At 45.6% G+C, this 24739-nt stretch overlaps 1 protein-coding gene across 2 annotated transcripts in view; it reads right to left on the bottom strand.

Annotated features, from left to right (window-relative positions):
• The window catches only part of LOC126539315 (glycogen debranching enzyme), a 175454-nt gene that overhangs the window by 24020 nt on the left and 126695 nt on the right, over nucleotides 1-24739 (bottom strand). For both annotated transcript variants that reach the window (XM_055075513.2, XM_050186095.3), the window contains 3 exons: nucleotides 17453-17670; nucleotides 15869-15966; nucleotides 7911-7998 (listed from right to left, as the gene is read on the bottom strand). In XM_055075513.2, the coding sequence (XP_054931488.1) occupies nucleotides 7911-7998; nucleotides 15869-15966; nucleotides 17453-17670 (404 nt within the window). The remainder of the gene's footprint in view (nucleotides 1-7910; nucleotides 7999-15868; nucleotides 15967-17452; nucleotides 17671-24739) is intronic.

Raw genomic sequence — 24739 nt, 5'->3', positions numbered from 1 at the left:
GCTCAAACCATAGTTGTACACCCAGCAGCAACACCCAGCGAAGAAGCCTCGGCAAGCAAGTTTCCGGAATAGGCCATCCAGCACATAACAGGCCCAACAAGGGTTTGTGGTCAGTCCCTTAAAAGTCGCTTCAAATTTCCGTCCCCAAAGATACTGCCTCAACTTTGTGACACCAAACACGAGACCAAGTGCCTCTTTATCCAACTGACAGTAAGTCTACTCAGTGGCCGTGAATCTTCTTGATGCAAAGGTTATCGGTCGCTCTTTTCCAGTAGGCTCTCTCTATGCTAGGACTGCCCCCAGGCCATGAGGGGAAGCATCAGTGATCAACACCGTAGGTTTGGAGGGGTTATAATGGGCCAAGACACGGGCGGATACAAGCAGCTACTTGCTCTTCATGAATGCACATTGCTCAACTGCCATCCAGCGCCACTTTGCTCCAGTGCTGCAAGCAGTTCAATGGCTGCAGTACATCTGACAGGTTGGGGAGAAACTTTCTATAGAAGTTCACAAACCTAAATAGCTTTGCAACTCTTTCACATCTCGAGGTTTGGGAGCATTCCGTACTGCTTCAGTCTTGGCAGGATCTGGATATAGCCCGGCAGCACTTACTATGTGGCCTAAGTACTGGACCTCAGGTAACAAAAACTTGCATTTTGCAAGTTTCAGCTTCAAGACCACCTCTTGCAAGCGCTCTAGTACCTTGTAGACGTTAGCCCAATGTTCGTCATCAATCGTGCCTGTTACCAAGATGTCATCGAAGTAAACTGCGGCATGATCAAGACCTCCCAGGAGGTTTTCCATTTCCCGTTGAAATATGGCTGGGGCGGAAACAATACCGAATGGCAGTCTCGTGTATTGAAACAAGCCCTTGGGCGTATTGATAGTGACAAACTCCTGTGACTATTCTTCCAGTTCGATGTGCTGGTAGGGGGTTCTGTAGGTCTAGCTTTGTGAACCTTACTCCTCCCTGGAGCTTGGTGAACGATTCCTCTATGCGTGGCACGGGATACGTTTCCACAAGTGCTATGGGATTTACAGTCAGCTTGAAATCACCGCATATCCGCAACTGCCCATATTGTTTTAGCACTGGAACGACAGGAGCTGCCCATCTGGCAGTCTTCACTGGTTAGATGATGCCTTGGTGGAGCAGTCTCTGCAACGATTCCTCAAACTTGTCTTTCAAAGCAAAGGGCATCCGCCGGGACTTAAAGAATCTGGGTTTGGTATCTGGCAACACCAAGATGCGAGCCTTAACCCCACGGGATGTGCCTAAACCATCTGAAAACACTTCTTAGAAACAGTCCACAGCTTCTTCTGCAGATGACACAGACAAAATAGATTCCGGTTTGCTGATTCCCAACTGGAATTCCTTCATCCAGCTTCTACCAAACAATGCTGGGCACTGCCCCTTTATTACAAACAGAGGTAGCTGTCTCTCCTCCTCCCCAAGTCCCCAAGCTTTACAGAGGCCAGAAACTTTCCGATGACTGGTCGCGTATCTCCACAAAAACTCCTCAGCTGTATGTCGGATCGTTCCATGGCCAATGGGAACAGTTGCGTGAACTTTGTTTCACTTATGGTTGAGACACTGGCGCCAGTATCAAGTTCCATCTCTAGTGGAACCCCGTTAATGATAACCGCAATGCGCATAGGCGCCTGCCCAGCTGCCTGAAGTGCCCAAAGGTCGTACGCTTCCGGCGTTTCACTCACTCCAGGTGCCCCAAGCACTTCATCCACAGTGTTCATGCACCTCGACGCTGCGCGCCGCGCCCTGTCTGTTTACTAACTCGCTATCACTTTTGCACACTCTTGCCAGGTGCCCTTGCCGCCCGCATTTGTAGCAAACTGAGTTGACGTGTTGGCACTGGTGCGCTTGATGGGGACCGCCACAGAGGAAACACCCGCGTTCGCGACGCCCAGGTTGCGCTACGTTTGTTGCCCCCATGACAGTTCCGACTGTCAACTGGGCTGACTCCGACTGTGGCATTGGGTGCGCGCTCAGCGTACGGGAATCCTTGCGAGCAGCCTCGATGGCCCGTACCGTACTCATTGGGGTTTCCAGGTTTAACTTGGCTGTTTCCAGTAACCGCGTATGCATTGGCACGTTGTCAATGCCACGGACGATTTGGTCTCGTAGCATGCGGTCTCGGAATGACCCAAATTTGCAGTATTCGGCCAGTCGCTTTAACGACACAAAGTACTTGCTCACCGCCTCTGTCCCGCCTATGTTGTGAGAAGAACTTGAAACTTGCTACCACTTCAGACACCTTTGGCGCGAAGTGGTTGTTGAGGGCCTCAAGAATTGCCACTAAGTTCACTGCGGCAGGTTTCTCAGGGGCCAGTAGGCTTCGCAGCAAGGAATATGTCGCGGCCCCGCAACATGTTAGAAATACGGCCGTCTTCTTACCATCTGGCACGTTGTTCACCGTCAGGAACAGTTCCACCCGCTCTCGGTCCTCGGTCCAGTCTGCAGTGTCCGCGTTGAACTCAAATATCTTTCCGATGAACGACATGCTTGTTCTTGCGTCACCGTCACTGGTGTTGTTTACTTGAAGCATTTCCCCTCGTCGCCAGTTGTGGTGACCAGACCCGCGGCCATAGCGCAACGGCAATGAAGACACAGTAGGCGCTGCGAGGGGTGTAGGCACACTGCCCGCACAGGTCATGCGCTCTGCTTTTTATTGTACATCGCACGTCTCCTGGTGGAGTCAGTTACCACACTGATTAACATGGAGAAAGTAAGGAATATTCTAAATTATAACGTGAGAAAGACTGAGGAAGCAGTAAAAAAACTGACGCAGCATGAAATCAGTGAGAAGAAAACTTGGCAGAGGACAAACCAAGATGTATACACTGAAAGATAAGCAGGGTAATATCATCAGCAATCTTGCAGATATAGTAAAATCAGCGGAAGAATTCTATACTGACCTGTGCAGTACCCAAAGCAGCCATATTACCTCCATTCGTAGTAGTAATGAACAGGTTACAGAGGCTCCTTCTATAACTAGTGATGAAATTAGAAGGGCATTGCAAGACATGAAACGGGGAAAAACGGCAGGAGAAGATGGACTACCAGTCGATTTATTCAAAAATGGAGGAGACATCATACTTGAAAAGCTTATGGCCCTTTGTACAAACTGTATATCAACTACAAGGGTCCCAAAGAACACGAAGAATGCCAACATTATACTAATCCATAAAAAGGGAGACGTTGAAGAATTGAACAATTATATTCCTATTAGCTTACTTCCAGTATTTTATAAAGTATTCACCAAGATAACCTCCAATAGAATAAGAGCAACACTGTACTTCATTCAACCAAGGGAATAGGCTGGCTTCAGGAAGGCATACTTTGCAAAAGGATAGACAGTTGGGCGAGTTGGTATGGTAACATGATCTTGGCTAGTAGCGCGAAGTGAACACGGACACAGAAAGGAGCAGACAGGACGAGCGCTCGTCCTGTCTGCTCCTTTTTTGTGTCCGTGTTCACTTCGCGCTACTAGCCAAGATCAAGGCATACTCTACATGATTGCATTCATGTCATCAATCAGGTAATCGAGAAATCCGCACAGTACAATCAGCCTCTCTATAGGGCTTTCATAGATTACGAAAAGGCATTTTAGGCATTTGTTCAGTAGAGATACCAGCAGTCATTGAGGCATTACGTAATCAAGGAGTACAGACCACTTACGCAATTACCTTGGAAAATATCTGCAGAGATTCCCTAGCTATCTTAATTCTACACAAGGAAAGGTGTAAGATACCTATAAATAAAGGTGTCAGACAAGGAGACACAATCTCGAATGCTATTCACTGTGTGCTTGGAAGAAGTATTCAAGCTATTAAATTGGGAAGGCTTAAGAGTATCGATCAACGACAAATATCTCAGCAACCTTCGATTTGCAGATGACATTGTCCTGTTCAGCAACACTAGGGACGAGTTGCAACAAATAATTGAGGACCTGAACAGAGAGAGTATAAAAGTGAGGTTGATGATTAATATGCAGAAGACAAAGATAATGATCAATAGCCGGGCAATGGAACAAGAGTTCAGGATCGCCAGTCAGCCTCTAGAGTCTGTGAAGGAGTATGTTTGCCTAGGTGAATTGCTCACAGGGAACCCTGATCATGAGAAGGGAACTTACAGAAGAATAAAAATGGGTTGGAGCACATTAAGCTGATATAGTCATATACTGACTGGAAGCTTACCACTAACATTAAAAAGAAAGGTGTACAATCAGTGCATTCTACCGGTGTTAATATATGGGGCAGAAACTTGGAGACAGAGAAAGCTCAAAAACAAGTTAAGGACCATGCAAAGAGCGACGGAACGAAGAATGTTAGGCGTAACGCTAAGAGACAGGAAGAGAGCGATGTGGATCAGAGGAGTGGGTGCCAAGATTAGGTGGGGTGATGAAATTAAGGAAGTCGCAGGTGCTAGTTGGAATCGGTTGGCGCAGGACAGGGGTAATTGGAGATCGCAGGGAGAGCCCTTCGCCCTGCAGTCGACATAAAATAGGATGATGATGATGATCATGATGATGATGATGACGAGGAGGAGGAGGTTGGGCTGAGTTGACACCATTGCTAACAGCGGTGAACTGCTAACAGTAGCGAATGCCGAAGTAGCTAGGCCTCGTGTTGCCGCAGTGGTGGCTACGGCTGCCAGCAAATCTGCGTGTGAGAGTGCCAATTTGAGGTGGCGTGATAATCAAAAATGGCAGCAGTGGTGGCTTTGATTAATGCCATTTCAGACCTGCGGTCACAGCAAAGGGCCCAGAAAATCGGACGGTAATGAGTTCTTGCATAGGAAATTTAATTCATTCTGATACACTGACTCTATGGCGTATGTGGTGGTGCCGCTGAGCCGTCCACATTATCGAGCATGTCCGAAAAATCGATGTCTGGAAAATCAGCCCTTGACTGTACACTGGCAACTTCTCCAGCAGACGACATGGCGCCAAAGACGATTCATTAATTACGATTCCTCTCTGTTATTCGAGCCAGCATTAGCGCGACTTTCGTTCCCGCTCCATAACATTACAGCTCATTTTCCCTGGTAGAAACACAAATTCCTTGAGTTTTTCCAGACTAAAGTGTACTTTTTTGTGGTAAAGTATGTTTGCAATAGCCAATTTTAACTTCTAATGCATTTCTCCACTTCGATAAGAAGTGGTTCAGGGCCTATCTAACTGCCGATGACTAGATTGGACGGACGGACGGATGGATGGATGGATGTTATGAGCGCCCCCTTTGGAACGGGGCGGTGGGTTGCGCCACCAAGCCCTTGCTATTATACTGTCTAATGTCCTACCTAGGTTAACAATAAAAAAAAAAGAAGAAGAAAAAAACGCTATGAACTCCCACAACCAAATTTTATGATCCCTTATTGCGAACTGTGCTTTTGTACATCTCCGTTTTTTGTCGTTTCCCTACTTTTATTCCACCAATCCTCCAATCGCCTCCTACTAATTCCTATTGCGGACATGTTTACTTTTCCATCACTCGCCATTATAACAAGCATCCTCTGGTGCCGATGACGAATTTTTTCGTTGTGAATTTTTGCCGATTTTGGCGCATGTGTATGTGTTCAGTTTCTTGTAATTTTGACAAGAAAATAATACACAGTGACTTTCGCCAATTTTCTTTTTGGCAGTCCTAAATTTTTTTACTGAATCTGTCACGGCAGTTAAGGGGCCAACACACCCAGTACTCCCCAAATGATGCATAGGCCAAGGCGTAATGACACAAGCAGCAGCAGCACAATGCAATGGACAGACAGAGCAAACCCTGTTTTGAGCTCTTAAATTTTACAGTAAAATACAGTGACAGCAGGCTTGTTGATTTTTGTTTTCTTCAAACAGTACAAAACATAGGGAACAAACAAGTGTTGCGCTAATACCCAAGGCAAGTGCTGACGCACATACACTAAGCAGTAGCAAAGCAACATGAAAACACAGTTATGAGCCCCAAGCATTGCCACTCTAGAAACAACATGTAAGCTCTGTTATATTTGACGTGCGCATACTTGAACATCTAGCTTAAAGTTAAACTTAATATGTGTGAACACAACAAATAGATCACTTTGCAAGGAAATTATCAAAAATGTCTGACTTGTATGAAGGGTCTGATTTGACCGACATATAGCATACCTTACAGTGAAAGGAAACAAACAGCTTCTGCATGCTTGAAATGTTACTACAGAGGCATAAGTGCAAGGAGCTTCACAACACGGCCATAGATCACTCATCATAATCCATAGCACATGTGCACAGCTTCTGACAACATGATCCGCACTGACTTGCACCCACACTTATACACAAAGCAACCTTTAGCTATATACTTTTACTAATGTGCATGCCTTAAACCTCACAAAGTTTATGTTTTATTTGAATGCATAAAGGACGGCACACACCAGGGAGTATCCCGTTTATAAAGGCCTGTGCCGTCCGCCACTGTTGTGACGCAGTTCACAGAGGATACCAATACAGAGGATACGGAGGATACCAGAGGAGGCAGCCTTTTCAGTAGGCACTGGTGCAATAAAATTTGTTCAATCAGTCTACAGTGCAGTCGTGATATTTTCTTAGCCTGTAATTTTCAACTTCACGAATTTCAGTACTTGAAAAAACCGACAAAAAATAGAACATTGATTTCCTGCATTCAGGAAAGCCAGTAAGAGAGAAAGGAAAAGCATTAGTAGCCGCTATACTGTTTCATGTTTGTACAGTCCAGCCCACTTATAACAGCCGCAGATATAACGAACGCTCGCTTAGTACGAATGAGGGCGGTGCTACCGTCAAAATATATATTGGGGCAATGGCACAGTGTCTCACATAGAACGAACTGTTGTGGCCTCAACACTCGGTTAGAGCGAACGCGAAGCTGGGCCCCTGTAGTTGACCGAGCCGGCGGTGTTTGGTGTGGTTTCGCTGGACTGCGAACCCGCGGCAGGCGAATTTCGCGCACTTTGTGTTCCCCTGACACGACGCGATCACCCGCCGGAAGGCCGGTCGCACGAGGACTTGTGGCAACGCATCGTTGACACGCAGCTGGCCAGACCTGACGTTGCCTGGGACGATTTCGTTTCTGCTGATGACGACGCCGACATTGCGGAGCCATGCACTGACGAAGCTATTGTGCGTGAAGTGCGAGCCCTTCCTGACTGCCTAGAGACCAACGAGGACGATGACGAGGATGCTGCTCTACCGCCGGTTGCTGTGAACGCTTCAACCGCGATCGGTTACATCGCGTCGCTTAAGGAACTCGTGTGCAGCAGAGGCCTTGGCGATGAACATATTACCGCGCTGGAAAAATTAGAAACGGCAGTGATGCGATCAGCTTTGAAGAAGCAGACATGCATCACGGACTTTTTTCAAAAATAAAGTGAACTTTCGTCTCGCTTGCTCTTTTTTCCCGTATTATAGGTGGTCCACTTAGTACGAACTTTGGATACAACGAACAAATGCCACGTGACGATCAAGTTCGTTATATGTGGGCTGGACTGTATAGCTTTACTGAGAATCCTGTGTGCATTTGTCACTCTCACACTTCAATTACTTCAGACCCACCGTAGTGGTGTGGCTTCAATTGGCATTGCACTGCTAAGCCCAAGGCGGTATCGAATCTCAGCCACTGTGGCTGCATTTTGATAGAGGCAAAATGCATACATGCTTCTGTACCATTAATTGGGTGCACGTTAAAAAACCTGAGCTGGTGAAAATTCAACCAGAGTCCCGCACTACGGCATATCTCAATGATATTGTGGTTTTGGCAGGTCACATCCCAGAATTTAATTAATAATTTAATTAATCCAGAAAAGAGCATAGACCATAACTACTTGCGCTCCTCATGCAGAAATTCAGAGAACATGAGGTAAGAAAATGTAAAGAAAAATGGGAACTCACCGGACCCTGGTGGTAGTTGAAGCCATGAGCACACTTGTAGTCATGAGAATCATTGCTGTTGTAGTAATAGCCATTGTAATTCATGTCACTGAAAGCACAAAAAATTGAAACTCATTATTTTATCGTACAAGCGAAGTATACAGCAGCAGCTATTGCAGCTACCTACTAGTAGCTTTCACTACTAGACTACAAGACTACCTCAGCACTTCCTTTGCTTTAGCATGCACTGAATAGACGAGGGAGTCTCCAAACCAAGACACACAAGCCAGATACAGCCCACAGATACCTTGTGGCCAAATAAATTCGATGAAGTGTCTGTTCATAAAATTATTGAAGTCAAAACAAAGGGTAACCACACAATGCTCCGCATGTTTCAGTTGTTCCTACTAAATTAACTATGTGAAATAAATGCAGGTCTTGTAGACATACACAAGTATCTAACCAAGTGGATGGGAGGATGGCCACAGCAGTTGCTTAATTGCTAAGTATCGCATGTGTAATGGGAAGCTGTGGGTTTGGCTCCCACTTGCAGCAAGTTGTCTTTTTGTGAACTTTCACATCCCTTTACCTTTAATTTCTACATTGCAATTAAAAATAACAGTTAGCTTGCTCTATGCTTCCTCTGGCTTCATTGTCTATTTTCCTATGGGTGTGACTAACAATAAATCGACCCCCTTGGATTCCCTTACTCTTCTTGCGCAATACATAATCAAGCATATCATCAGACTTCATACCTAAGGACTTTTCTACCTTGTAAACCTTCATACCCTTTAGAGCTCTGTTACGGGAAAGCTTCAGCTCGAGGCCAACTTCAACTTCCCTATTCAAATACATGCAAAACACATAAATGCCTTCATTAAACAATCAAACTGAGTGACATCTACTTAATTTGTAAGAGAATGCTGAATGCTACCTATTGCATGAAATGGTACTTTGACTTCGGCTACAAACTGTTCAAAAATCGTCAATAACTGATAAATGGAAAAAAAGTCTCCACACCAAGAACATGAGTATCAAAATTCTGTAAACTGCCCCTGTGAAAGCATCCAAAGCAGGCAAAAATTACAGCGAGACTGTTAGCCTCTTGGTGGTTGGCATTTTTTGTGTCCGTTCATGAACAAAAATTATCATCAGCAGCAACTGCTCATACCACCCTAACCAAGTAAAAAATGCAATGGCTCATCCCCCCTCGTAAGGCAGAGGCTACAAGGGCTTAGTAAAGTGAAGTGAACAGTGTATACAGTCATTGAAATCAACAATACAACACACAGAACAGCATACGTTTCAATAAAGAACAAGCTCAAAACAAGCATATCCGAACCATCAATAAAGCATTGCATAACCCCTCAGCAGTTGCAGTGGTGGTATTGCAACAGCTTCGCTGCAAATCTGCTTTCACAGGGCTGGGATGGCAAGTCATTTTTTATGTATTAGTTCACAGCTGACATGAAATCATTACCTTATGCATACAGGTTTAGCGAAAATCCTATTCCACAGTGGCCGCATTTTGATGGGCGCAAAATGTGAAAGCACTCGCGTACTTAGACTTAGGCGCGCATTAAAGAACCACTGGTGGTCCAAATTTCTGGAGTCTCCCTGACGTGCCTCATAATCAGATCGTAGTTTAGGCATGTAAAACCAATAATTTATTCTAATTTCAAAATCCTATTGACAAATTACTGGAACATTTCAGAGCAGTGTATATCATAATAAATTTGTACACTTTAAATTTCCCAATCAATCCAGTTCGCAGAATTGTGATAGTTTTTTATTGCTGATTTATAGAATTCTCAACTTTGCGCATCAGTTTCTCTTTTCCTATGTTCAGGAACTTTAATTAAAAAAACTGAATAAACAATCTGACAGCTTTAATAGGTAGATTTATTTTTTTTATTTCAAAGGTGAGAAACCTTATCAAATATGGTGCAGTGTATGCCAAGCAAAGCAATTCTCTCTGTTTCCATGTATTTAGATAGTAGGAGCTCCTAAGGCAAACCTTCTTTTTAAAGCAAATACTTAAATTCCACTTTTATCCTTTCCACAGACAAGTGAAGCAGTGGACGTGCTTCCCGACGGGATATGCAGCAGCGGAGGAGAGAGAGCAACGAGAGCAATGCAGTGGAGGACATGCAAACAAACCAGGAGCAGAAAAAGAAACAGCACACCTGCCGTGGTGGCATCACGCTGGACAAGTTATGTGGTATAAGGGGCTCAGCGGAAGCGTGGCAGAATCTGCAGATGTACAGGGGTTGGCTGGGCTTTTTCGTTGCCTAGGTTATTTATGATCATGGCCTCTGAGATAGGGCAGTGTGCAGCTGCATGTGCCACCCTATCTCAGAGGCCATGCTCTGCTCCAACCCTTTGTCAGCGGCATGTGCTCTGTGTCAAACTCGAGACCAGATATATGTATGTTGTTGCTCTTCAGCTTTTTTACATTTGTGTGAGGAAAGTAAATACTTTGCTCTAGGAGTGTGCGAATAGTGGATTTTGAATCAAATATTGTAATTAATCAAGAAGAAAAAGACGAATATTGAATCGAATATGAAATATCAGAATATTTAACACAGTCTTATGCTTCCATATTTTGTGTAAAAAACTGCACATGCTTAGGAGGTTAATCACATTACTTAACAAGATACCTCTTAGCTATAAGTAACTTAGGCATTGGTGTAACACCCACTCTCCCCTTCTCCCCTCTCCCATAGTTGAGGAAGTTCCAGGTGGCGGGCTAAGAAAGAGTGACATGGATGAAAGGGAAAGATTAAAGGTTGAGAACTAGTGGCAGTCTGAAGGGAAGGGGGGGAGGTCAGGGGTTATCCTCTCTCCCATGCACACGCACAAAACATCTTCGCTGTCACACCAAGAACAAATAGACAAAATATGCATCCGATTATGGAAAAAGTGGCTACATCTGTGCTTGCTGGAAGAAAGAATTTCGCTGGCCACAATGGCAATAGCTGACACCTAAACATTAGCCAGAAAGTGGGATGGTGCAAGAAAGAGGCATGAGAATTGGAGAAAGCACAGAGTGGGGAGCAAAAAAAGTATTGAGGGCCTATTTGCAATTGTTACAGTATTTAAAATAGTGAATATTAAGGCAGTTTACTAAGACATTTCATCTCCCATGCAGGGAACACACCAGTTAGTAGGGCATGAATAGGGCAAGCAGACAATTAGGAGAGCCGATTTCAAGAGGTGCAAGCTGACACACTATTGTATCTAGTAAGATACAATAGTAAACCACAGCCCCCTGAAAATTATTATAGCGAGACTTGACTGTAGTACAAAATGCGAGGCTCTGCTAGAGAACGCAAGGTGCCACGGTATATCTGCTCGTTTGAACTGTGTTGCAGTGGTAATTTCAGGGAATTTTGTGCATGGAAGCAATACGCCCTGCCAAATTGGTGCACTGCATACAAGCACTTGAATACGCAGTTCCACTGCACTGCTGCTATCAAGTGTGTGCCGCTGAAGTGAGGCAATGTCAAGCTGGAACAGCAGATGTTTGCAATAGGTGTCTATCTTAAGCGAGCTCACCAACTCAGAATTATGGCCCCTAAACGATGAAGTAAATAATCAAACTAATATAATAATCAATAAGTTGCTACGGCTTTAGTACAGTGACTGAGCTTAACCGGTTCTGGTACGTGTTGACCGCTGTGACTGCGGGCCATATATACATGCTTATGCCGCAAAAGCACATTTCCAGACATTGCCATCGGTAAATGTCATGACTGAGTGTATATAGGGTATAGCGCTCAGTGATTTTGCTTACAGAGAAAGAATGATGCAGCAGCTACAATTGCATTTGTTTCAATTCATTTGTTTAAAGTAACATATGTAACAGCTGGTTGTTTAAACACCACTTTTTATGTACAGTCCTCTAACTACTTGCTGCAACTGACTGTCTGTACCACATCAGTCAGTTGATTTTGTTTCTGTTGTCTGCAGCGATGCATTCTGAAACAGTTTTAACTGTTTTATGAACATTCAATTAATTATGTATATGGCTTCACCATTGGAAATCCCTTTACATCCTGTAAATTACTGTACGTGATAGTTTTCTAACAAGAAAAATAGAGAAAAAGAATACTAATACACCATTCGCAGTTTTAGAGACTCGACTGCATCTTTACATGGTTAAGTGAATTAAGAACAAGGTAAACTCTCGACCTGATGATACACAGGCCTCAGTAAATGCAGGCGCCTTTTCCCGTAGCTGAAGACTAAAATAACATCAGAAATTAATCCTGAATACAGAAAAAAAACAAGCAAGACCAGCTGTCCAACCCAGTGACAACATAACTTTATGCAGACAGCTGCGACTTGTGCACTACCCAGCCAATTTAATTGCTGGCCACCAAGTTGAAACATGGTGTGTCACTCCAGCGCGTCAGTCCCACAACTCTCATGACAATTCACCATGCAACAATAACGATGGTGATGATGCTTGGGAACAGCGCGCTGCTTAGCATAGTCTGCTGCAGTTGCTGGGTTCGGCCCCCCTTCAGCACGGTTTATTGGACAAAGAGCGCCAACTTTCCATGATATGTATTACAGGCAGTAGCACACAATGTCCTACATGCATGTCAAGCACTTTTTGAGTGCAAGAACTGTGCCCATAACTCAAAACAAAACACAAAATGAGCGAGACCCATGTTATGCTACAGGGCGGCATCTTTTCAGTATTACCCAGCCAACTTTGATGACTACCACCAGGCCGCGCCACAGTGCATTCAAAATTCCAGCCCGACAGCCCCATGGTGTGGCTATGATAAAAATTCGCTTCTGGCCAATGTGATAACGAGCCACAAACCATTAGATAGCTGTCGCTATATGTTTCCACATGTGGTTTATCAGTAATCCGTTGCGAAATCATGTGTACGGGTTAGACTAACGTAACTTTCAAGAAATCTAATATAGTAGATTTTCAATTTGTGAATTGAATTACAGTGGAACCCCGATTACACGACTTTTTCGGGACCGCAAAAAAGCATCACAAAATGCGGCCGTCGTAAAATCCCGAGCATAAATTATGCCTATAAATATACTACTCATTTCGTGCAACACATTTACGAGAAACTTCAATGTAAACTACTAACATACTCTGCAGGGCTTGGAAACCCAAATTACCAAAAAAGTAAATGCGATAAGAATTAATGCTGCAGTACAGGTACCAATCATGCTTTATTCAAACGAACCTTTACCGCACTCCATTGCCCGCTGCTGCGATTCCCGCCAGCCAGAGCGAACCTTAAAAAAATTCAGTAAGTCTCTTTTGAACTTTGTTTGATCCGTGAACCAAGACCTTTCGCTCGAGTTGGGCAATGTCCAAAAGGAGGTCCCCTGCGGCATCACATGAACAGATGAAGTTCAGGATGCCATCTATGTGCTGTGGCACCTCGACGAACGTGGTAGGCACAGGCACGGAATGTGTGGCGTCGTCGTCCTCGTCTGATGTCGCAGCGGTGTCAGCACTAGGCAAAGCCTCCTCAATGGCGTCATCCAGCAACCCCTCACTGCAGATCGCAATGCTGTCGTTGGCCTCCACGTACTCGGCAAAGGTCATGGTGAGGTTCAAACCCTCGAAATCGTCGTTGGCGAAGCCTGCATCGGCCTCGAGCGGCATCGAGGCTGTTGCGTCCCCAGCAGAAGAGGCAGTCTCTTGCTTAAAGCCACAGTGCTTGAACGAGTTAGCAATTGTGCTTTGCGACACTGCATTCCACGAACTGGCAATAAAATGCATGGCATTGAGCACACTGATCTTCTTTTCCGACTCGCTGCGCTCCATGGCAACCAGCCGACACTGCACGAACCGCTTCAGGTACCCTTGCTTGACGCACTTAATGATGCTGGCATCCAGCGGCTCCAGCCGGCTTGTGCAGTTGGGTGGAAAAAAAACAACCTTTATGTTCCTCAGGCTGGACGTATTGGGCGGGAGGCATGGTGCGTTGTCCACGAAAAGCAATATTTTCCTTGCCTTAGCACCCATTTTGTTATCCAGCTACTGCAAAAAATTGCTGAAGAGCGAAGACGTCATCCACGCCTTTTTGTTGAAGTTGTAGCTGCACGGCAGCGTCTTCAAGTTCTTAAAGCACCGTGGCTTTGGAAACTTTCTAACAACGAGCACGGGCAGCCTCTCGGAACCGTCCTCGTTAGCACAGAATAGTGCCGTCACACGCTCTTTACTACGCTTACCACCATGACAGCTGTCACCCTTAAACGCAAGGGTTTACTCGGGCTGCATATGGTAAAACATACCGCTCTCACCGGTGTTGAAAATATAGCAGGGCTTGTATGCAGCAATCACCTCCGGCAGCGACTCCATCCACTCATTCACCGTCAAAACATCCACGGAAGTGCTTTCTCCCAAGAGCGGCTGTACACAATCCTGTTTCGTTTTTAAAGCGATGCAGCCACCCGTTCGATGCCTGAAAGTCATTGATGCCAAGACGCAATGCCACAAAGTCCGCCTTTTTTTTTAGAATGGCGCCGTCAACGCTGATTGCAGAGCTCCGTGCTTGATGCAGCCACTTCACGAGAACATTTTCTAACTTCTCATGCTGTCCTTCTTTTGCCACTTTCCGCTTGAGCCCGAACTTGTTGGCATTCTGCAATATCAACGTTTTGTTTGCCAGGATTGTCTTAAGCGAAGTTTCGGCTATCTTAAGGTCCCGGGCAATGCTGGCTTTCGTGGCTCTATGCCACTTTTCCGCTTCCTTGATAATATTCAGCTTATCACCGAGCGACAGAACTGACCGCTTTCGGGACATCGTGCGTCGCGTTGCTCCACATAACTCAAAACCTCCGCTGAACACTGGTCGCTAGGATTACTTGAATTAATTGTGGCCTCATTCTCACAAATTAGTTCACTTAATCACTGCATGTATCCGATAATTATCTTGCATGCCACTTTGCAGCCAAGGCTTTTGAACGGCAACTATACAATATTCAATTCGAAAATGTTCAGCCAAAATCACTATTCACTTCGAATTCGCTTCGAACTCAAAATCGACTATTTGCAAAATCCTAGTAATAAGATTATGGCAATGGTTAATAAGGTGTACTACGAGAACAAAAGATACATAGCAAAAATATTGTATAACACACTAAAACCTCATTATAACAAAGTTGAAAGGGCAGTCTAAATTACTTCGTTAAATCAGTTATTTCTTTACGTTCACAATTACCGTTTATTGCAATACATGCCCAATGGGGTGCACAATAGTAAACATGGAAATAAGAAGAGAGTTTTGCAGCCCGCGGAATCACTACACGGCCACACATCCGATGAGGTTTAAATAAAAGAACAAAAGAATCTTCGGCGTGTGCAACACGACTTAGCACCTGATGAAACAGCCTCTACACAGCTGCCGTCTGTTCCATTGTGATGGTCCTTCGTGCCCGCTTTCCACTTGGCTCATTGCAGTCGAGCAGCGTGTGGCACCGAACACAGCGCGCAAAAGTGAATGCATTTATCTTTTGCACCGCCACGTATGGCGTGGTTTGTACAGCCAGGCACATGCAAGAGAGAAAGGTCAGTGGAGAAGTGTGATAGTGAGTTGATGCTTATGTGCAGCTGAGCAGTTTTTCTCGACGACGTATTCGACGCGGGGACGTGGGAGTCTTTAACTGCCGTGGTGAACGAGTGCCGAACCATGCAGAAAGCCATATAATCGGTGCACAACGGTCGGGTATTTTTTTGGTTTCAAAGACGAATCAAGTTCACTACATCCATTTGCAGGACAATTTCACTTTGTCAAAACGAGATTTTAAATACATGAATTTTTATGGAAACTTCAAGGGGAATTCTGTTTACTTCGTTATATCCCATTTCATTATAGTGAGGTTCGAGGGTACACTGAAACATGTCAGCGGCAAAACTTTGCAAGAAGCACCACTGCTTTAACAGAGGCCACAAAACAATAATTTCATAACGGACTGCCTTTAATATTCACCTGGGATCAAGGGTCTTCATTCCAAAGGGGCCAACAAGGGTCTGTTTGACAATGTTTAGAGCATCCCAGGCCTTCTCAACAGTGAAAAGCTCAGGTGCCTAGAATGATTAAGGAAGAAAGATGCACTAAAGATGCATTAAAATATACTACATTTCTTAACTACAAGCTAGGACTAGCATAAAATGATAAGACCAATTTTATCCCCATATGATACTGAAACATGTGCTTCCTAGTTGGTGCTGTCCATATCAGCCTTGATTTACATCTTACAACAAAATTAGACAGAACACCCGGCGTTTATAACTTCATCAATAATATAACTTAACAAGAAAGAGCACTACAAGTGAAATTGGGTGGCTATCAAGCCAGATAATGATTGTCATGCAAAAACTACCCTACATAAAGCTTACACAGCAGGTCTAAATTGCACAGTATTGTACAGCACTGCACAGTGATGGCACAATTCAAGGCAGAAAATGTGATCAACACTGTCTGCTGGACGAGCTCCAGTAGTTTGTAAAATTTCCAATATGATCAACATGTCAAAGTCAAAAACTGTTTCACAAGCCCAAAACCAGACTTCCGCACATAACATCGTGTAGGGAAGGCTTCCAAAGGATCTCTGTATATCTTACCTTCTAAAAAAAATACTCTGAGATTACTGGCAAATCAGTTCTGCGGAAGTCCGCAAGGTGGAGGAAAGTACGTGAGAGGGAAAAATTGGCATCCACCCGAATTGTAGCATGAAGCTATAAAGCAAACACATACGGGTTTATCAGAAAAAAAGCCTTGCAGTTAAAGAAAAATTTGTCCTGGTCTGAGACTCGAACCCGGGACCAACGCTTTTCCGGGGAAGTAACTCTAACATTTGTGCTAACCTCCCAACTAACTTCCTGGTTAGCTCAGATGGTAGAGATGGTACATATTCGGTGTCCCAGTGCCTCAAGTTGTTGATTAATTTGCCCTCGCATTGTGGTCAGCTAGCCTCCTGGTTAGCTAAGATGGTAGAGCGACCACCCCAGAAAGGCGCTGGTCTCGGGTTCAAGTCCCGGACAACGACAAATGTTTCTTCAACTGCAAGACTTTCTTTCTGAGAAACCCATATCCACTTCCTTTGTAGCTTCATGCTACAATTCAGGTGAATGCCAATTTTGCCCTTTCATTGAGATTACTTCAAATTTTGCTCATGCAATATGTGACAAACTGAGGACAGAACTCCCATTTAACATGTCTAAAGCAAGTTTACCTCAATTTTCTCTTTTTGTGCAATAAGCCTAAGTAAATCTATGCAAATCGGATTGCATTTTTAGAACTACTTCGGTCCCCTTCCCTTGCCTTACACAAGTTGGACCAGCAACGTTCTTCCTTTTTCTTTTTCAAATTACAGCTGAACATACCTTCATGAAAGCACATGGCAATGCAGTTCTTAGCCCTATTACATTTCAAAGGCAAAGCCACGATAATGTGCCTGCACCTCACACTCTCCTAGATAGGTCACAGTGCTTTAAGATTTGACGCCCAAAGCAAAGCCTTGTCGTCCATTTAGCACAAATGGCACCATGAATGATGACAGTAGCAACATACCACCACCATGGCAATTGGAAAGTTTGGCCTCAATTGATAGTCAGCCCACGGCCAAATGGCCCCATATGAGTCCTTGTAGATCAGACGGCGATTAATCATTTCAGGATGCAAATCGTCATGGTGCACGGGCTGGTGTGCAGGAGGCACCCAAAAACATGGCTCAAAATTTTTCTTGATCAGTGACCCCCACTGGTCAAAAGTCATCACAGTCGTCACACCTGAAAACAGAAAATGAAAATGAATCAAGCTGCCGATCCCTGCATATAGAGAACTACTGCCAAAGAGTTTCACTGCATCATGCACATGAATCTTTCATAAATCTTTGTTAGCAAGAATCAGACTTGCACTCGGTAATGCAGCCGAGTGTGGTGTGGGAGCAACAAGCTCACTGCATAAATGTGTTTGTACAAAGCATCGATTTTGTGCAGAACACGCATGCATTCAGGGCAGCACATGCCAGCAGGTGCCACCTATGCAAAGGAGCACACATTCATCGCATGAACATGCACACACATGAGTAAAGCACAATACCACAAGCAATGGGGTGCCGGGGTATGAATTTCATCACGACGCCAACATTTGGTTGAAAATGTTGCCTTTAAACAATAGTAACAACCAACAGAAACAACCAAAGAAAAAACCAATGAGCCTCTATGCCCCACTCGGATAGCGCGCAGGTATAATACAGTGCACGCTACACAGCCGAAGTTAATAAGGTGGGCATTTGAAAAAGGTGAGTGCAGCCCATGCATGGACAATTTTTGAAATAATTACTTGTGAAATAGCGAGGCCCTTATACAAAATGAGTACACGAACTTCAATATAATAAAACTTAGATGTAACTAAGTGGCAATTCTTATGGCTTCAATATAACCATCTGAACAACATTACTAAGAAGGACGTCTACCCGCTCCCACGTATAGACGACGCCCTTGACTGTCTCCACGGTTCCAGCTATTTCTCTTCCACTGATCTTCGTTCTGGATACGGGCAGATTGCTGTTGACGATATGGACAGAGAAAAAACCGCGTTCATCACACCTGATGGCCTATACCAATTTAAAGTAATGCCGTTTGGATTATGCAACGCCCCTGCCACCTTTGAGCGTATGATGGACTCCTTGCTCTGTGGTTTCAAATGGTCCACCTGTCTATGCTACCTCGACGACGTCATCGTCTTCTCGCCCACGTTCGACACTCACCTTAAGCGTCTAACAGCTATACTTGATGTGTTTCGAAAGGCGAAGCTGCAACTCGTCCAAATGTCGTTTCGGCCGCCGCCAAATTACTGTTCTGGGCCACCTCGTTGACGCCTCCGGAGTACAGCCTGATCCCGACAAAACTCGCGCTGTCCGAGACTTTCCGGTTCCGAAGACAGCCGCAGACGTTCGAAGTTTTGTCGGGCTATGCTCGTACTTTCGTCGTTTTATTCAAGATTTTGCGGCAATTGCTAGACCCCTCACTAATCTTTTGAAGAAAGGCGTACATTTCTCGTGGGGCACCGAAGAAGCCACCGCCTTCTCTCGTCTCGTCACTCTTCTCTCCTCACCACCCATTCTCGCCCACTTCGACCCTGATGCCCCTACAGAATTGTGTACAGATGCCAGTGGTCATGGCGTCGGTGCCGTCTTAGCCCAGCGTCAGCGTGACCAGGATCGCGTTATTGCTTATGCGAGCCGCCTCCTCACACCATCGGAGCGCAACTATTCCATTACGGAACGAGAATGCCTTGCTGTAGTCTGGGCGGTTGCGAAGTTCCGTCCTTACCTCTACGGTCGCCCTTTTTCCGTAGTCACTGACCATCATGCTCTCTGCTGGCTCTCATCGCTAAAGGATCCTACAGGCCGGCTTGGTCGATGGGCTTTGAGGCTACAAGAATTTTCATATTCCGTGGTCTACAAGTCTGGCCGCCTGCACCAAGACGCTGACAGCTTGTCGCGTTACCCTGTTGACGACCCTGACTCTTCCAATATTACCAGTGCTGCTTGTGTATTCTCTGTGTCGCAGCTGCTTCATTTCGCCGACGAGCAACGTCGTGATGCCTACATCAGAGCACTCATCGACCGTTTTGAAAACTCTCCGGCCGACGCCACTCTACGCCTCTTCGTCCTCCGCGACGGTACTCTGTACCGTCGTAACCTTCATCCGGACGGCTCTGAGTTCCTACTTGTCACACTTAAACACCTCCGCTCAACCGTTCTACAAAGCTTCACGACGCACCAACGGCAGGACACCTCGGCGTATTTCGAACCTACGACCGTGTACGTCGCAGTTTTTTCTGGCCGGGCCTTGCTCATTTCGTACAACGTTACGTCGCCGCTTGTGAACTTTGCCAACGACGCAAGAAGCCTTCCCAGCTCCCCGCTGGTTACCTGCAGCCGCTCGACATCCCTGCCGAGCCCTTCCATCGTGTCGGCTTAGACCTTCTCGACCCATTCCCGGAATCTACATCAGGAAACAAGTGGGTTGCAATCGCGGTAGACTACGTGACCCGCTATGCCGTAATTCGCGCTCTTCCGACCAGTTGCGCAACTGATGTTGCGGACTTCCTCCTGCATACTATCATTTTGATTCATGGTGCTCCGCGTCAATTGCTAACAGACCGTGGCCGTACGTTCTTAGCCAAAGTCATTGACGACATCATGTGTGCCTGCTCAATACAGCATAAATTTACCACCTCTTACCACCCTCAAATAAACGGTCTCACTGAGCGTTTGAACCGCACCCTTACAGACATGCTATCCAAATACGTTTCAGACGACCACCGTGACTGGGACCAGGCTCTACCTTACATTACATTTGCATATAACTCTTCCCGTCTCGAAACTGCTGGCTTTTCGCCTTTTTACCTCTTGTATGGCTGTGACCCGACGCTACCACTGGACACTGCTTCCGTCCACCACAGCTTCAACTAGCGCTTATGCCCGTGATACTATCGCCCATGCTGACCATGCTCGCCAACTTGCGCGCACTCGTCTACAAGTCTCTCAAGGCAAACAAAAGCAACGCTCCAACCTCCGTCACCGTGATGTCCATTTTGTGCCCGGCACCCTCGTGTTGCTTCGGTCACCATCACGTAAAGTTGGCCTTTGTGAAAAACTGCTTTCCTGCTACACAGGCCCATATCGAGTGCTTCGCCAAATAACCGATGTCACCTACGAAATCGCTCTAGCCACGCTCACTACGTCCTCCGCTGTGACAACCAGTGACATTGTCCACGTCGCCTGACTCAAACCCTACAACTCTCCACGCGCCTTGGATATTTAACAGCACCGTGACGGCGCTTTTGTCGCCGGGGGGTAGTATTACGATATCATCGAGCGATGCTCAAGGGACGAGCCGCCGCGAGAATGACGACGAAGTGGGTCTGTGCTTTTGGCGCGAGCGAGTGTCGGCCTGGCGATCTGGCTCCAGTGTAAATAACCTGTATATAGCCTCTTTAATCTGTCTTTCCACACGTAACAATATCAACATTTTCCCTTATATGTTTGCAACTGCTTCCATATGTGCTTATTGTTTTCATTTGGTCTATGTTATTACATGTTTTCTGTCATGCTTTATAGATGTTCAGCTGCATTATTTGTTGTTGTAGTTGTTGTTTACACTTCGCTCGCACAGTTTTCATAGAGTGCCAATTGTTTTGATGGCAGCTTGTCTTCACCCTCATCACGTCAGTGTCGGTGATTACTGCATTTTTCAGTGTATAAGATGCACCGCTGTATATAGTAAAAACCTGCATATAATATGAGGGTTTTTTCCCTATTATTAGAGTCCCAAATTTTCGCCTTGTACTATATGCAGATCCAAACGAAAATTTCAGTCAGAAATTTGTGCTAGAAGTTTTGGTTTCATTATTGCTGCTTGGCTATCGCTTAACTTCGTTATTGCTGAGTGGCTACGGCTTGGTGTGGCGCGTGACTACAGCGTCGTTTCTTTATTGTTGAGTGCGTGCTTGGGCAGCACACGTGCAAACCACACTTCACGAAGTGCATCTTTTTTATTCCGCATTGAAGGACCAAGATGTCTGGTCCAGGAAAACAGTACTTGGATGCTTTCAAGAGAAAGGTTATTTTAGCCACACAGGACATTGGAACAGTGCAGCCGGGAGGCAGTTTGGCATCAATGAGGGAAGCATTCGTGGATGGCATTGACAGAAGGAAGCCCTTTTCATGTGCAGTGAAACGCAAAGAAGCTTTTGCGGCCCAAAGAGTGGGACATTCCCGGAAATCGAACTCGCCCTGATGGAGTTCGTACGCCAACAGTGAGCCGCGCATTTAGCTGTGAGCGTGGAGCTTATGCAGGCAAAAGCTAAGGAGCTCGCCACTGGATTTATTGCTACATGTGCCATGCTGGATTTTCCTTACGCCGCCAAACTTCGATTTCACAAAAGCTGCCCGAATCGTTCGAAGAGCTGCTTGTGGCTTTCCAGCGCCATGTTATTTCGCTGCGCAAGTCCAAGAACTTCCAGCTAGGGCAAATCGGCAATGCTGATCAAACGCCGGTTTATCTGGACATGCCATTGCCCCTCACCAAGCACAAAAAGAGCTCTAAACAAGTTTATGTCCGGTCCACTGGAAATGAGAAACCACGAGTTACTGTCATGTTGTCGTGCATGGCAGACGGACGCAAGCTCCCGGTATATGTCGTCTTCAAGCGCAAGACAATGCCTAAAGGTGAGGAGCTGCCAAACAATGCGGTCATGAGGTGCCATGAGAAAGGCTGGATGAATGAGAATCTTGTGCTCGACTGGATAAAGTCCGTCTGGTGTAGGCGACCCGGTGCACTGTTGTCATTCCCGTCCATCCTCGTGCTGCATGCATTTCGTTGCCATTTGGCTGACTCAATGAAGAGGCTGTTGCACGAATCCAGCACTGAACTCGTTGTTATCCCAGGTGGGATGACGTCTCAGCTGCAGCCTTTAGATGTTTGCGTGTTTGCATTCAAGGACGCAGTCGAGCGGTATTACGCAGATTGGATGCGCTCAAGTGAGCCTGTAGTGACGCGGACCGGGTGGTGGAAGCGGGCTTCGCCAGCCACACTATGCAAGTGGATTCAGGGTGTCTACCAAGTTGACATTTCCAAATTCCCTGAGTGGCTTCGTAAAATTCCCTGAGTGACAGAGTACTTTGTTTTATCTCAAGACGGGCTGACAACATGTCACCTGATGCTATCACTCTCTAGTAAATATCTTAAAGACAAGGAAAACTACTTAATCCAGTTTTAATAGTAAGGAGTAGTGTAAAAAAAAAACAGAAGGAAGGGGTTAGTGAAATGCCTGGCAAATAGAATACCTTTGAAAAAAAAAAGGTAAAATTCATTGCAAATCAACTTCAACATCCTAAAATACGAATAAAAAGGAGATGCATGTAGAAGCAAATATTTTCAATATGAGCTATTTCTATCAATTGATAGCAAGCTCATTCGTCTGAGGCCAGAACTTTCTCACAAATAATATTCTCTCTCACAACAGCTTTTAAATAAACCTCAACTGTTATCACATACTCTCAGCCCGCGCACAATGCCACAGTGTTGCGTTTCACTGCTTTAAAGAGTTTATTTTGTTTGCACAAGGGGCACTTGCATCTCGGCATCAGCCAACACTTTATTTTTTTGTGTGAGCTCAAGCTCCCTCAAAGAAGCAGTGGCACGCTTCCTTTCCTGTTCATTCTTCAATGCATAGGTCCTTTCTGTTCTCATCTTCCTTCTGCCATGCATTCGCCCCACAGACCATTTGGAGCATCCTCTTGGTCAGTTGTACAGTCAACATCCAATTCTCTGACTCTCTAGGGGCTGCGAAAATGTCAGAAAAATATGGCAGTCTGAAAAAAATGCATGCATGTATTTTACTGCCCTTAATGGGCCCCTCACCGGGCCCCATAACAAATTTTGGTTATATGCTGGAAGTTGTTACGTGTCCTCTAGGGAGCGTTCTGCCGGAAAAAAAAAAAAAAGAATTTTTCAGATCGGCTCATTAATAGCAGAGACAGAAATATTTTAGTGCCGCCAACCCATGATTTCAGGAGATGAGCTCCACTGCCAAGGAAGACACTCTCCACTCGCCCCGTCTAACCTCCGCAAGCGAAATTCCTTCCCTCCGTTCTCTCATACCGCACCTCTACGGTCGCGTGACGCATATGTCATGAACCCCGCCTTCATTCTTTTGTCTCCTCGCTTTTTTGTGGCACAAAACACTTCCGGTGACAGCTTCATGCGTGAGCTGTTGTGATTGTCTTGTTTCACTCAGCGCATGATTTTTCATGATTTGCGCAAGGACACCTGACTAACAGTACAAGTCAGTGCTACACGAATTCTGAGGCAGACACAAGCGGACCACAGAGAATGATTTCGTGCTTTCAGTGTCTGCGCAGGTGAATGCACGATGTAGGAAGAAGCAGATGAAATGGAAGTGCATCTCTCTTGCTGCTGTGCGAAGTCAAACAAAAACATGCAGACATTCGCTTTGTGTGATTTGTTATTTCTCTAAGCTTTAATTCGTGTATTCAAGCAACATAATACACAAATAACAGATGTTGCCCGAATAATTCTTGAAGTCACATGTCACTATGAACAACGTCACAGAGCAAATACGTGTACCAAGGCGCACTAGCATGTGGACGTCATCCTCCAGCTTGGAGCGTGGCGGCCGCAAGGAAAAGGGAAAACGGCGTTCGGTTTGAAATTTCAGGTCTTTCCGCGGTGCGCAGCGATGTAATACTTTGCAAACAGGACTGTTATCACACAATGTATGCTCTGCGTTTGTCAGCTCAAAAAGGCTAGAGTTGGTGAGGGACCTTTTTGGACTCAAATTGCCACAGGCACATCTGAAAAAGCTCTGAATGTCTGCCAGTATACTTATTAGGCATATTGGTGCTCGTACTGTGACAGGAGATGGCGGGCGCACGCGTGTATAATTAAGGAATACATACTGTGCCCCGTGACAATTGCCCCGTTCTACGCTTATGCTTCACCGCGTAGCACTTCTGTACTAAGGCGAAGCTGACTTTCGGGAACCGGCATCATGCAACGAGTCGTGCTTTACGAGCTTCGAAGACAATTACGAAGATGACAAAGGCGGAGTTGATGACATTGCTGAAAGCGGCGAATTGTTTTAATGAAAAACACGACGTCGAACAGCAAGGAGCTTGGTAGCGAACGTCGAAGCAGCTAGGCCTAGCGTTGCCGCGGTGGTGGCTACTGCTGCTAGCGGATCTGCGCGTGCGAGAACGCCGGTTCGAGGCGGCGAGGTAATCAAAATGGCGGCGGTGGTGGCTTTGATTAATGCGATTTC

This window comes from Dermacentor andersoni, chromosome 11, assembly GCF_023375885.2.
Source record: "Dermacentor andersoni chromosome 11, qqDerAnde1_hic_scaffold, whole genome shotgun sequence".
NCBI lineage: Eukaryota > Metazoa > Arthropoda > Arachnida > Ixodida > Ixodidae > Dermacentor > Dermacentor andersoni.
The sequence above is the reverse complement of the archived record's forward strand: the minus strand, read 5'-3'. Positions and strand labels throughout refer to the sequence as shown.